Source organism: Phocoena phocoena, chromosome 8 (assembly GCF_963924675.1).
Source record: "Phocoena phocoena chromosome 8, mPhoPho1.1, whole genome shotgun sequence".
In the NCBI taxonomy this organism is placed as follows: Eukaryota; Metazoa; Chordata; class Mammalia; order Artiodactyla; family Phocoenidae; genus Phocoena; species Phocoena phocoena.
The window spans coordinates 87,062,975-87,077,579 of NC_089226.1; the positions used below are offsets into that span (position 1 = coordinate 87,062,975).

Here is a 14,605-nt window from a genome sequence, read left to right on the forward strand (position 1 = left end):
TAGTTTTTGATCGGGTAGCAGAGCAATCTGCTTTTAACTGCAACAGGATATTAGAGAAAGCATTATACTGTATCCAAACTGTAGCATATAGTTAGCTTTTTTGTCAAAAACTGGTGTTTTTAAGTTAATTTTATTTATGTGAATAATTTTTGAGCACTTAAGGTGTGCTACATGACAGATATTGATAAAGAAAGATGCCTGACATCAGGAAGCTTATAGTCTTTTCACATGCTTATTTGCGTATAAATACTAGAAGAGAGGTACAAATAGTATGTCATGGGGACTCAGAGAAAAGAGAAGTTATTTTCAGCTGGAGACATGGAATCAGGAAAGATTTCTTAGAGGAAGTGGTATTTGAGGTGGACCTTCAAAGATGGATAGGATTTTACTAGGTAGATGTGACTGGAGTGTTAGGCAGCTGTCCTCTGTGTTCCCATAGCAACAGCCTGTACTATTATAGCATTAAATACAGTATACTACATCAATATTATTTCTTCCCACCATGTCTCTGTCTTGCGTGGGTCATAAACTCTTCTTCTAGGGTTAGGACTGTATGTTACACATCGTTGTGTTCCCAGCACCTAGCACAGTGCCTGTTGGAGAGTAGATATACATGAAATATTTGGTAAATATATGATATGAAGTATAATAATCTCACATAGTCACAGGGCATCAATGAAGAACTGAAAGAGAGTGTTGCATAGTGATTTACTATATCAGTGTTTACATTGTTTAACTGCATCTGAAATAATTTGGAAAAATCCAAAATAACAGCAGCTCAAACAAGGTGGATGTTTTATTTTCTCTTGTATAGAAGGATGTAGGCAGTCCAAAGCTGGTATAGAGGAACCAGGCAGTTATTAGGAATCTAGGCTCTTTCTACCTCTGCTGTGCTATCCTTAGGGTATGGTCCTTGTCATGGACCAAGATGACTCCTGGAGGTCCAGCCAGTACATCTGAGTTCCAGGAGAGCAGGCACGGGAAAGTGAAGATGGGAACACCCCTTTATTTTAAGAGAACCCTCCAGAAGTTGCGTGCATTGCTGCTTATGTTTCATTGGCTGGAGTTCAGTCCCATGGCCTTATCTAGTTGCAAGGGAGGATGGGAAACAGTCTTTTCTTCAGGCCATGGTGTGTCCAGCTAAAACTGGAGTCTCTTACTAAGGAAGAATGGGAGAATGAATATGAAAGACCAAGCAGTCTTGCCTTAATTGGCTTTGCAGTCTATGGGTTTGAATCCTGGCTTTGCTACTTATTACCTGTGTCATGTTGGGAGAGTTCACTCAGTCTCTCTGAATCTTGGTTTCCTCATCTGTAACATGGGCATAATAATTATTTCTCCTTTTTGGGTTGTAGTGAAGAACAAACAAGATGATACATGTAAAGAGCTTAGCACAGTGCCTGGAATATAATAATCCCTCAGCAATTAGTGACTCTTACTCTTATTATCCTTACAGAGTCAACTAAGGTTCTATTCTGCGTTCAATTCCAGACCAGGTAGTCTGGCAGAAGTAGAAGTTCGGACACCAAGTTTCTTTTGGTGAATGCTGTTCAGCCCCCTCTCCTTCTGTTCCTTCTGCCTGCTCTATGCTGGTGGGTAGATAGGCTGGTGAAAAACTTGTCTTCAGAGAAGAGGCTCCTGTATATTTCAGTGTCCTGCTGGTGCCATGTGCACTAGCTAACCAAAACACAGCTGGTATGTCTAATTTTAGGTTCACAAGTCTTGCTGGTTGTCCTCTTTAAATTCTGTTTTACATTCTGAACTGTAGGAAATTTTTATAGAAGTGGAGAGGAGGCAGGGGCAGTACACCCTTTATTTTCTAGTTAGAAAATAGCCTCTGTTTTCTTTCCAGTAGGCAGTGGTGGGGGAAAGAGGTTAGAGGCACCCCTACTGTTCTCCACTCTGTTCTTTGGGCCTCTGAACCCTGGCAGGGTAGCCTGTGTTGAGTGAAAGACTCTGACTTCATGTGTGTGAAGAATGGAAATGCTAGCCTTTAGCTGAGGTTATAAAACTAAGAGAGTCTAGAAACTCTTATCTGCTGTTGAATTTTGAGGCTCTTTTCCGAGATTAGAATAATAATAATTATTATTAAGTGGCTTTAGGTCAGGTGCTTTTCACCTCATTATTTCAGTTGATCTCAATATAACTCCCACAATAACCTGTGTTATTCTGATTCTCATTTTACAGATGAGAAAACTGATACTCAAAGAGGTTGAGCTTTGTGGAAGTTCACCTAGTTTATAAGTGGAAGGATTAGGATTTTAATCCAGGTCTAACCCCAAAGGAAATTTTCATTCACCCATCCCATTTAGCCTCTACTCTTAATTATTCCCACTTACATTTAACCTTTCTAAGTTGTACTGACAAAATCTCCTGATGTTTATTACCTCTGTGAAGGTATTTAGTAGATACTTTATGAATATTCTAATCAGACTAATAAAACTATTCTTTCCCCGGCTTCCCTGGTGGCGCAGTGGTTGAGAGTCCGCCTGCCGATGCAGGGAACATGGGTTCGTGCCCGGGTCTGGGACGATCCCACATGCCGTGGAGCAGCTGCGCCCGTGAGCCATGGCCACTGAGCCTGCGCGTCCGGAGCCTGTTGCTCCGCAGCGGGAGAGGCCACAACAGTGAGAGGCCCGCGTACCACAAAAAACAAACAAAACAAACAAAACAAAAAAACAAAAACAAACAAAAAAGCTATTCTTTCCCTTCCATCTGGATTTTTCTTCCTATATATTTTACAGAGTATTTTGATTAGTTCAGATTGTTTTGTTCATTTTTTTCCATTCAGCACTTCTCTAGCTCAGTACTTGATACTTAGTAGTCAGTCACTCAATAGACTGTTAATCACTTAATAATAACAATAACAACAATGATAACTAAAATTTATTGAGAACTTAGTAGGTACCAGGTTCTGTGCTATAAACTTCCTACATATTATGTCATTTAATTTTTACCACAATTCTTTGAGGTACAGTTCGTTAAGATATTTTTCTATATTGTTTGAAATTAGTGGCGTGGTGTTTTTTTCCTTTGATCTATTCACTCAGTCAGGTGGAGTATTCGGGGCTGTAGGGAATTTTAACAGTGAACAATTCTAAGTACTGGTCTCATGGAGCTTTTGTTGTAAGAGCAAAACAGACACAAGCAAGTTAAACAGTAAATAACATTTTGAATAATGATAAATGCCATGAATAATGAACTAGGGGAAGGAGAAAGAGAGTGACTGGAATGGGGAATGAGAGAGAGGCTGTTTAAGGATCTGACAAGGACTGGGTATAGTTAGAGCCAGTGGTGGGAAGATCTGGTGGCATAGTGATCTGAATGGAGGAAGTAAGCGAGTGTAGAAGCTCTGAGATGGAACAAGCTTACTGAGGATAAAAAAGGTGGCTGGAGGATAATGAGTCAGGGTTCCAGGTAGCGGGTAGTAGACGAGGTCAGACCATCAAGTAGGCCATGGTAAAGATTTTGGATTTCCTTCTGAGTAGCTATAGACTGTTTAAGCAGGAGAATGAGTGATCTGATTCACGTTCTTAAAATTTCCCTCTGGTGCCTGTGTGGGGAATGGAGTGTAGGGTAGGCGAGTGGGAGTGGTGTTGCTCCTTGGATTAGGACCAAACAGGGAATAGTGGACATGGTGAAGAGTAGTTGGACTTGGCCTGTGTTTTAGAGTTAGGTCTGAAAAGACTTGGGGGTAGGTTTGCTCAGGCCCCAAAAATATTTCGGATCTGAGCAACTATATAAAGGTGGTTGCCTAACATAGGAGTGGATTTGGAGTTGGAAAATCAAGTCATGTGAAGAAGATGGTAAAGAATTTTTGGACATGGCGTCGTGAAACTAAAATTTTATGGCGTACTAAAATTCAGTTTCATTTCCTTTTGTCAGGGCTTTGCTTTCTGATTGGATTCCTTAGGAGGACTTCTTACATATTCTATCTCCCAGTCCTTTTCCACTCTTTCTCCCAAACAAAACCTTTTTATGAAAATGATAGAAAGTTGGATTGATTTTTTTTTTTTTTTTAAGCATGGTAGCAACACAAGGCTAGTGGGATAGGAAAAAACCAAAATAGGCAGCCAGCATTCTTTCTGAACTCAGCATCTTCTGATTCTTTATAATACAGAATTCAATATTTAGGAACCAGTTCAGGATATTAAGTGATTTACACTTACATTTCTACTGACACATGACTTTTCTTTTGGTGCCCAGCGGGTTATTGGCATTAGACTAGACTGACTCCCATGAAAGTACAGAGACTGGTTGTCAAGATCTTATTCTGATGTCCCTTTTACCTACCATATTCCACCTTTGTTTCTGCCTCTTGCCCATTTTCAAAGAATGTTTGCATTAGAATGAGCTGTATTATTTCTCTGTTTTGGAGTGAATGGATATTCTGAACCCCTTTGAAGAAAGACATGCCAACTTCCTAGGTGTTCAAACACAAGGACCCTTAGAGACAGAAAACTTTCAGAGGGAGTTCTTCCAGGGGTAGCAACTTCAAGTGTCTACAGGGACCAGAAAGGTAATGTAAATGAGAGAAGCCAGCCAGGGTAACTATGGCAAACTGGAGGGAGCCTGCCTTGCCTAAAGCGGGTAGTTGCTACTCAGCTTCAGCCAGTTGCTGCTATGTGGAAGAGGGAGCCCAGTACAGTCATACCTTATAGATTTTTAGAAGAAGCTGGAAATCTTTATTATTTTGTATCTCCTGGTTTTTAAATGTTGACAATGAATTTAAGATTCCTAGTATGCTGTGTGGGACAACACTCTAAAAACACAACAAAACCGAAGTTGTGTAGGCTGCAGCCTGCAAATCTGTAGGTTCTGATTTGGCCCATTTTCCTCATTTACAGGTTGAGAAACAGAAACTCTGAGATGTAAAATGACTTTTCCAAGCTCATATAGCAATTAGTAGGAATGGAGCCTGAGTCTCCTTTCTCTTTATGCAATGCCCTTTACACTAGGAAAGTTAAACTTTTGGGGGACTTTGAGGAACGCTCAAGTCCCTTTTTGTAGAAAAGTGCATGTACATTGCAAATTTTGTGTACAGCTTTGGGGATTTCAAACTCCCGGAAATAGATACATGAATACTAGGTAGAGAACCTTTTCTTATACCTTTGGTTCATGTTTGCATGCAAAAGGAACAGTGCCCCAGTATTTATACTTAGGCAAACTCATGGAGAGAGAGACACTCGAAGCAGAAGCCCTAGATCTGTCCTCTCTTCCTCCCTCCCTTCCTTTTTGTATATTAATCTTAATTAGATAATAGGAATAAATTTATGTAAGTCTAAGACTCTTCCTACTACTATTCCCACTACTAGTCCCTCCAGTCATTGCTTTCTAGTCTTTTACATACATATGTATCACCCATAAAAATGAATAGTTTTATGCTTTTTTAATAAATGATATAGTATGCACTGTTTTGCAACTTTTAAAAAATTCAACGTTGTGTCTCATTCTTCTTATTTGCTATATCAGATCCCATTTGTTAATTCCATAGTTTATTTGGCCACCCACTATTGATGGATGTTTAGGATGTTTCCCGTTTTTCAGTGTTACAAGCAGTGCTGCAATAAATATTGTTTTTCATACCTCCCTGGCCCATGTTAGTGCTTCTCAAGGGGAGAAAGTGAAAAATGGACTTGCTAGGCATGTGATTTCAAAGTAGCTTTACTATATTATATCAGCAACATATGAAAATCCCCAGCCTGCCCAAAGTCTCTCATCACTCGGTATTATCAAATCAAAACTTTTTTTTCAATGTGATGGATAAGAAATGATATGATAATTACAAGTAAGTTAGAGCATATTGTACATCTTTTCATATGTGTATTAGCCGTTTCACATTTCTGTTATGTTCATATCCTTTGTTGGGATTTTTTTAATGCTTATTTGGCTTTTTCTTATTTATAGGAATCCCTTATGTATTTTCGTATTATTCTTGATACCAACCTCTTCTCTTGTATATGTTATAAATCTTTTTCATTTAGATCTTTTTGATCCTGGTTTTGCTACTGACTAGCTCTGTGATTTGGTGGACATCATTTGACTTCCACAGAACCATTTCTCTCTATTGTACAGTGTGAATACACTACCTTTTAGTTATTGTGTTACTGTGTAATGCTAGTTAAACAGTGTATGGGCTCTGTGATTTGGGGGTTTCTCATTTGATTTTCACCAGCCATTTTTCCCAGCTGTAAAGTGAGAATTTTTGGTTTATTGTGAAATGCCAATGAAAGAGCATATGAAAGTGCTTTGGAGAATAAAGAATACCTTCAAATGTAGGCATTTTGTCCTTTCTTTGGCTTTATTATGATTCATCCCTAGGAGTTGGCTTTTATGAAGCATCCCCCATCTCCATAGATGGATCAAACTTTCAGGGGTGTTACACAACATAGCGCTTGTCTTGTTTTAATCTACACTCTTCTTGGAGGAGGAAAGAGGTACATAAACAAGATAGGCTCACATTGAGCTCCTGTGTTCTTGGAATGCATTGTGTGGAATGGAGGTGAGGAAGAGCGGTATCAGGCGAATCTCACTTCTTCACTCACGGTGCTTCCCCCAGGGACTGACATAGCATAATCTGGCCATTTATGGAACCAAATGTCTACAAGGTTAGAATTCGTCTAACTTCTCAATTAGAACACAGGTTTCAGAGGCAACTCTTCCATTCCACCACAGTAGGGAACTCTGAAAGTATTGTCTATTCCAGTTACCTTTTGACTGATGACTGCCCTCTGCAAACAGATAATTAACTAAAACATGATACTACCCGATGGTTTGGGGCCACTCATACTCAAATACCACCTTAGACCTAGACAGCTCTGTGCCCCTGCCCTATGCTTTTGAAGGTCTTTCCTTTGGCCATGCCTGCCCCCTTCTAGACCGCTCTCCAAGTATCCAGGACCCAAGAGTTACCTGATGAAATGTCCTGACCCTGCGTCCAGGGCCTGCAGAGGCTCTCTCTGAGCCCATCCTCCCAAAGGTGGACCAAACCATTAGACCCCGCCCCTGATATGCGCATCTGTAGGACCCAGGTGTGGCCAAGGCGACTGTTTGAGAGAGATGTGCCCAGAGCTTGGGTGTATTCGCTTGAACATCTGTGTACAATGCTCGTTGAGGTGCAGGAAGGGACTGGGGTGTGCGAAAAGAAAGGAAGTGGCTTTGGGGCCAGGGTTGTCCATTTGTACTCTTACCCAGCCCTGCTACTGTCAGAGGAGGGTCTGCCCAGAGGACCCTCTCCCTTCTGACCAACTGCTTATTTGGTGGGGAGGGGTTAAAAAAGCTATTGGGGAAGGTTTTTTCACCACCCGTTGAGAGGCTGGCTCAATACAGACCCCAATTATCTCTGAGAATATTCTCAAAGAGAGAGGGGTGGGGAGGTAGTATGGGTGAATTTCCTGAAGGAACAGTCTCTGTGCCTCTCCTCTGTCACTCCCCTGGGTAGGCAGTGCTGCGGATGCTTTGTAAAAAGGAGGAAGGATTCTGCTGACACACTGTTTTTATGAAAGAAGGCTAAGGGTTCCCTTATCTCTCCACACAAGGCACATCTGCCTGCAAACAGGCTGTCTGCTTCTTAGGGATTCCTTCGTCGTCCTGTTTCTCTTCTGAATGTTTTAAGACACAGTTTGGTGCATTCCTTTCCGTTCTCTAGAGCCAGGGGGAAAGTCATAATATGTCAAAGGCTCTTGCTGAAGAGCTTAAAATGGGTGCTGGCAGCTGGGATGTGGGGGAAAAGAGTTTTCCAGGGACAAATGACCTGCTTGTTCCAGCCAATGAGAAGCAGGTTAGAGGAATGATATCACCAGACAGTCTTTATTGTCTGATCATCTCATAAAAGCAGGATTGTGTCTGGCAATTTAACCCTTTTTTAGGTACTTTGGGTCTCATGCACTCCCCTGGTGTGTGACCTCCAGATTCCTTTTCCCACCTGTCTGCTGTGAGACCAGAGATGAAAGATTTAGATTGGTGAAGAAATTTGGAAAGTTTTCATCATTTTAAAAGTAAAACTAAAAATACAAATTATTAAAATTTAGAACCACAGTTAGGATGGGAATGTCAGCTAAGCTGTGTTTGGAGAGCACATCTAAAGCAGATATCGGTCTTAGGTTACATCAGACTTTTACTGTGTAGACTTGGGAGAGAAAGGAGGTTAGAGGGGAAAAAAGGATTTAGGCTTTAGTCTGTTTTAATCTATATGATGGAGTCTTACTAAGTAGGTCCTGTTTTGGAGGAATTGGAATTTTCCCCCCAAATTTGGAAACTATCACTGATTCTGAGGCCAATTTTGAAGAACAGACATTTGTAGTACTTGTTTATATTGTACTTATTTATTGTCCCATACCCATAAAAATGACAAGTCATTTTACTTACTCATACCTCCTTTCCAACACTGGTAAAATGAGAGTGATTATCCTATCCTATCCCCAAGGAGTTGAGATAAGAAAATATACTAATTCATGTGACTTTACATTGTGCTACACACGTGTATTATTATAAGCGCATTCATATCTTAAGATTGCATATTCATTCATTCGTTTGTTCAGCAGACTTTTTTGAACACCTTCTTGATGCTGAACACAGATAGAGATGAAAAGTGTAGTTCTTACCTTTAAGGAATTTAAAATATTGTGAGAGAGACAGTAATAATAAATATGTCTCATACATGTATTGTCTTTAGCATGTGCCAGGCCCTGTTCCAAGCACCTTGATGTATATGAGCTCATGTTGTCTTTCTACAACCCTATGAAATGGGTACTATTATTAGCTTCATATTATAAGGAAATTGAGGCGCTGAGAGGCTAAGTGACTTGCCTAAGGTCACACAGATCTAGTGGTAGATTTGGGACTTGAATCCAGGCAGTGTGGCTTTAGTCTATGCTTTAAATCTGTGCTGACCGGTACAGTAGTCACTAGCCATAGATGGCTTTGGTGCCCTTGAAATGTGGTAAGTCCAAATTGAATTGGGCTGTAAGTGTGAAATACACACTAGATTTCAAAGACCTAGTATGAAAAAAATGTATAAAATACCTCATGTTGAAATTACATGTTGCAATGATAATATTTTGGATATACTGAGTTAAGTAAAATGTATTCAAATTAATTTCCTTTTATTTTTGTGACTACTCAAAAACTTAAAATTATATATGTGGCTTGCATTTGTGGCTTACATTATATTTCTGTTGGATTTTGCTAGTCTAAATCATTATAATGCAGTAATAACAACAACAATATAATAGGTGACATTTATTGAGCACTTACTGTGTGCCACACAGTGTGCTAACGCCTTTACAAACAGCATTTCAATTAAGCTTCAAAATAACCCTTTTTATAATCCCCATTTTATTGAAGAGGGAGAAGTTTTCAAGAAAGTCAGTATTTGCCTGAGGTTAGTCAGCTCATTAATGCCGACCCCAAATTTGAAACCTTACATTTCTGACTCAAAAACCTGTATTCAACTGAATACACTGAAATACCATTTCCAATTAGGGATAAATGTTGGGGAATTTTCTTTGTTTTTATTTTTGTGAGAATATTTAATATTGCATATTTCTGTATTTGTGATGTAGAAGTTTAAAATAAAAATCACTTGGTCATAAAATAGACACCCCAGATAGGAATCTCTTTTGCAAAGCCTCAGCCTTCTGTGAATACTGGTGCAGTTGAGCCCTGAGATGAAGCAGTGAGTCAGCCTGTACAAATTGCATTTAATTTTCGTTCCACTTGTTCTCTCAGGTCACTGGGCAATTTATGTCCTGACCCTCTTTGTCCATAGAGAAGAGGAAGAGGGGCAACACATCTTTTCTTAGTCGTTTAGTCCTCTCGGCTGATAAGAAGAAATTGCCTTCCGTTTCATTGTCCCATGAAATGCTGTTTGTGTTCGAGAGAGCAACAAAATGCTGTCTAATGACCCCTGACTTTTCTTTCTTCTAGAGCAAAGATTCAGGCGGACTGAAGGCGGCTATGATAGAGTTGGTGGAAAGGTTAAAGTTCAAGAGCTCAGACCCTAAAGTAAGTATTGTTTTGGAATTAATTGGATATTGGTACCCCAAGTATTTCATTCTCCTTGAGCTAAATTCGAGGGATGTTAACGACGATCTATCTGAACATTGCATCAAGATCTAATTAAGCCTACCCATCAAGAGCCGTGTTCTAACACGCCTGAAGATAAGTTATCTATTTTTCCCCTTCTCTGTTTTATGATTTACAACACATAATCGTTCATTGTTTTCTCTGAACTGCAGACAAGTGCATTTTTAATCTTCTTTTACCGGGCCTTCGAGACTACCGGCCTCTGTGTCCATTAAATCCAACCAAAGGCATCAGAGATACCATCAGCTTAATGCTGGGGACTGGAACAAGCTCAGGCCTATCCAGTTGGTGTTCAGTACTAGCGTCTTGTAACTCCCCCACTTAACGGGAGCCAGCTGCCACTGTGAATACTTTTGTCCTCATGACCTGGAGTCTGGTCTGGGAAATGGTTTAAGCTTCCCAGCTTTCTTTGCAAGATGTTGGGGGCTGTAGGATTGATATTCTGGGAGACGCCATACCAGGGTTGTGGGTGGACTGGGAACTGAACGTGCCGGAGGGATTATGACTAATGTAGCCTCCCTTCTCCTACTCAGACGTTTGCTGTGGCACTACCCGGTACTGGTGCCAGCTGGCTTTGCCTGAGAGTCAAAGCCTTTCACAATTAAATAGGGAAGGGAGCGTGATTTTATTTGGCTTTTTATACTGTCTCTTTTTTAATTAAAAAAATTTAGGGCTTCCCTGGTGGCGCAGTGGTTGAGAGTCCGCCTGCCGATGCAGGGGACGCGGGTTCGTGCCCCGGTCTGGGAAGATCCCACATGCCGCGGAGCGGCTGGGCCCGTGAGCCATGGCCGCTGAGCCTGCGCGTCCGGAGCCTGTCCTCCGCAACGGGAGAGGCCACAACAGTGAGAGGCCCGCGTAACGCATAAAAAAAAAAAAAAAAAAAAAAAAAAAAAAAAAAAAAAAAAAAAAAAAAAAAAAAAAAATTTATAAGGGGAATAAGGCTAGCATTTCTTGAGCGCCTAATAAGAGCCGGGCACTGTGCTAGGAGCCTTACATACCTTTAAAAAAAATTGTGGTAAAATATACATAATGAAATCTCCCATTCGAACCACTTTTATTGGTGCAGCTTGGCAGCCTTGAGCACATTCCCCTTGCTGTGCAGGATCACCGCCATCCATCTCCAGAGCCCTTTCCCTCGTCCCAAACTGGCGCTGCACCCATTAAGCACTAACTTGTTATTCTCCCTCTCCTCTTACACACTGTGGTCATTGCAATAACCTTGTAAATTAGCTTTTATTTCCCATTTTATTGATAAGAACACATTGGGGTAACTTTTGTCGATTTTCTTAGCTCAAAAGTAGAAAGACCCCCCTCCCCCAAAACCACTTATATGAAAGTAGTTTTCCTTTAGTAAAGATGAACCGATTAATTATTAAAGATAACAGAAAGCTTTTTTTACCGAGTTTCTCTGGTTTCTGGGACAACAGCTATCCTGAAGGAGTCAACTGTATTTCCTCTTTCTGCCGCACCCACATGCTTATAGACAGTGAAGAGCAAGAGAACGTGTACAGATTACACTGGGTGGCTTCTGTGCATGACGATAATGCGGGTAAAGTGCTTTGGGAACCTTTATGAATGTATATAGTGCCTCTGATGGGAAACTTGCCAGAGCTGAAAGAATTGAGTAGTCCCCCTGAGAGCAACCCGTGGAAACCTCAGGATTTTCCTACAGTGCATCATAAGCTAAAGGATATTTGTTAGGACCTCACTTGATCTTGGATATGTTTATACACACTCACCTTTCTTTCATCTGCTCTTTGTCTCTCCCTGGATAATTTCCCACCAATCTATTTTATTTTCAAGCCGCTTTCTAGCCTAACATATGTGTACGCCATTTTTACCTGGAGTCAGCTTGAAGAAGGACCATCATGATTGCAGGATGACTGTTAGATCACAAATAGGGGATGAAAAATGGGACACTTAAATACATAATTTCTACAACAAAGAAAAATTTCCCAGAAACAAATTGGTGTCTTCCAAAAGAACTCATTAAGTTTTTAGTCTGTTCTGTTTTCCCTCCAAACCCCACCATCCTTTTTTTAAGTTGGCTTATTTAAGAAGAGCAGAATCTCCTAGGCTTTATGACCTGTCGTTTTCTGTCACAGCAGCTTTACGTAGAGGCGCTGACTGAGTCATGGAGCCCTGAACACTCTCTCTGCCTCACTTCCTCTAGAATTCCCTAAAGCCTCACAAAGCTGGATTAGTCCAGACACTGAGGTCTACTGGGGACTGAGTTAATTTTTACCTCTCAGTTTCGCCAGAGAGGAGTGGAAGATGCCTAGATTAACCTTTTATTAAATTATAAAATAATATATGCTTATAGATTAAAAATACAGCTATCCGTAAAGGAAAAATAAAAAAATACAGCTATAAATAAAAATAATAAAAAAATACAGCTATCCATAAAGGAAAAGGAAAATGGATTTCCCTTAAATTAACCACTATTAACAGCTTAGTGTGTAACCTCCTAGACATTTTTTCACGTAGAAATACGCTTCGAAGATATATTACAAAAATTATACCATAGCTGTGGTTTTATCACACAGAATATCTTAAACATTCTTCTATGTCAGTAATATAGACTTCTTAATGAGATGCCTCATTTTGTCCAAAATATTTGTCAGAAATCCTCTTTTCTTCAGAGCAATGGTTCTTTAAACTTCAGTGTTCATGAAAATCGCCTGGAGGACTTACTGAAATACAGAGTGCTGGACCCACCCCCAGAGTTTCTGATTCAGTGTGTCTGGGGGAACTAGAAACTGTGCTGGACCTTGGTTATTTTCCTGCCATCTTGTGTTTTGGTTTTCTTCGTTCTTTCAGCAAATAGCCAGAAGAGCCCTTGTAAGTCCAAATGATTTCAACCTTGAAAAAAATGCAATACATAAAATTCCAGGCTTAGAAAACATAAATTGAGCTGAGGGAGCAAAGGAGTAAGAGAGGGGAAGGGAGGTAAACTGAGTAATCAGCTCGGGCTCCCTGAGAGGACAGGGTTCCTTTAAACAGCTATGGCCAGCAGAGAAGTAGCAAAGCCAAAAAAAGGGAAAGGAGTCCTGGTCAGGAATTAGGAGGATGATGAAGGCCATCGCCATGGTCCAGGAGTGGGCTGAGTTCTCAAACCAGAGGAACAGCAGGAGACATCAAATCCCAGCTACTAGGGGTGAGCCCAAGGATGGGTATGAGAGCCAGAGATGGTTGCTAAATAAGGCACAGGTCCAGATGAAGTGGTGTGCGTGCATGTTGCTGTGGTGAGCCCTGTTTTAAAGGGGGCAGGCCTCCAGGGATCCAGAACTTGTATACAGTGGAAAGAAATTATTTTTAATAACAGTCTTTATTTTGTTTAATTGGAAGTGGTCTATTAAATAATCCTAATGCGTTTGACTTGATCCAGTTTGCAAACATTTTTTTGCAGCCAAACTTTTCAGAAACATCTGTTGCGCAAAGCAGCATTTTAGTCGCTAGATTTCTTATATTTATGCTAGACTTTGGGGAAATTAAAAGATGTAGTTAATCAGGGGTATGTATGTGTAGATTTTTAGGAAATTTAAAGCATCTGAGTTCTCTACAGCTTTCCTTTATAGTGACTATGCAATTATCTTTCATAGTTTACCCAGAGGAAACTGAAACTTAGAAAACGCATTGATTTCCTTCCTTTCCTTCCCCATGCTCAGTCTCCCAGAAAGTATTGAACTAAAGTATAAGGTGCTAAGCTCAATCTAACTGACCTCTCATTATTCAGTTAATAATAGCTATTTCCTCTATGATATATTGATTGCTTTTCTTTCCATGTAAGGTGCACCATTCACTGTTTCCTATAGCTGGTGTGTGCTTGAAACAAACAGTTTAAACCATATTTGTGTATCTCAAATTCATATTGATTTAATAAGTTATTATCAAAAAAGCATCTTAAACTCGAGCCAAGTGGCTCACATTATTCTCTGTGACTGGAGTGGGATTAAACATAGGATCTAATCATACTAAGATTGTCTAAAATATAATCAGGTTCTTTTCCTTATTTTTTTCGATCTCTACAGGTATTCTTACTGAAGTATGAAACCAAAGAATTGTCTAGCAACATGAAATTAGTTAAGTAGAACTGAGGATTGTTTTCTTATTTTATTTTTATTTAGCATTTACAGAGCATTTTATAATTGCAAGAGGACCTTACAGACCTTTCTAATAGCTGATATCACTGACATGGAACATAGCCCAGTCCTCCACTCCAGTGCTAATCAGACTATTGTTAAAATGCTAGGTTTTGCATGTACAAATAGTAATGGATATAAGCAGAACCTAACTTGAATTCTTGGTGTTAGTGTCCTGTTATTCACCTGGGTCAAGTCAGGCCTTGTGCTGGTCCTTGTCCTGCCGCAAGATAGAAGTATTCACTGGGGCAGTATTTATTCATCCCTCTAAAGGAGAGAATTGAGATGCCTCAGTTATGAAGTTGGTTCATTCAAAAGTGTTTCTTTGGTTGGAAGGTTATTAGAATTACTGACCGATTTCTTTTCATTTATTTATT

The 14,605-nt window shown here is 40.1% G+C and overlaps 1 protein-coding gene across 1 annotated transcript in view; it reads left to right on the plus strand.

Annotated features, from left to right (window-relative positions):
* Nucleotides 1–14,605, plus strand: part of TRIM44 (tripartite motif containing 44) — a 110,718-nt gene that overhangs the window by 10,506 nt on the left and 85,607 nt on the right. The window contains exon 2 of the mRNA XM_065882139.1: nucleotides 9,928–10,005. Coding sequence (XP_065738211.1) covers nucleotides 9,928–10,005 — 78 coding nt within the window. The remainder of the gene's footprint in view (nucleotides 1–9,927; nucleotides 10,006–14,605) is intronic.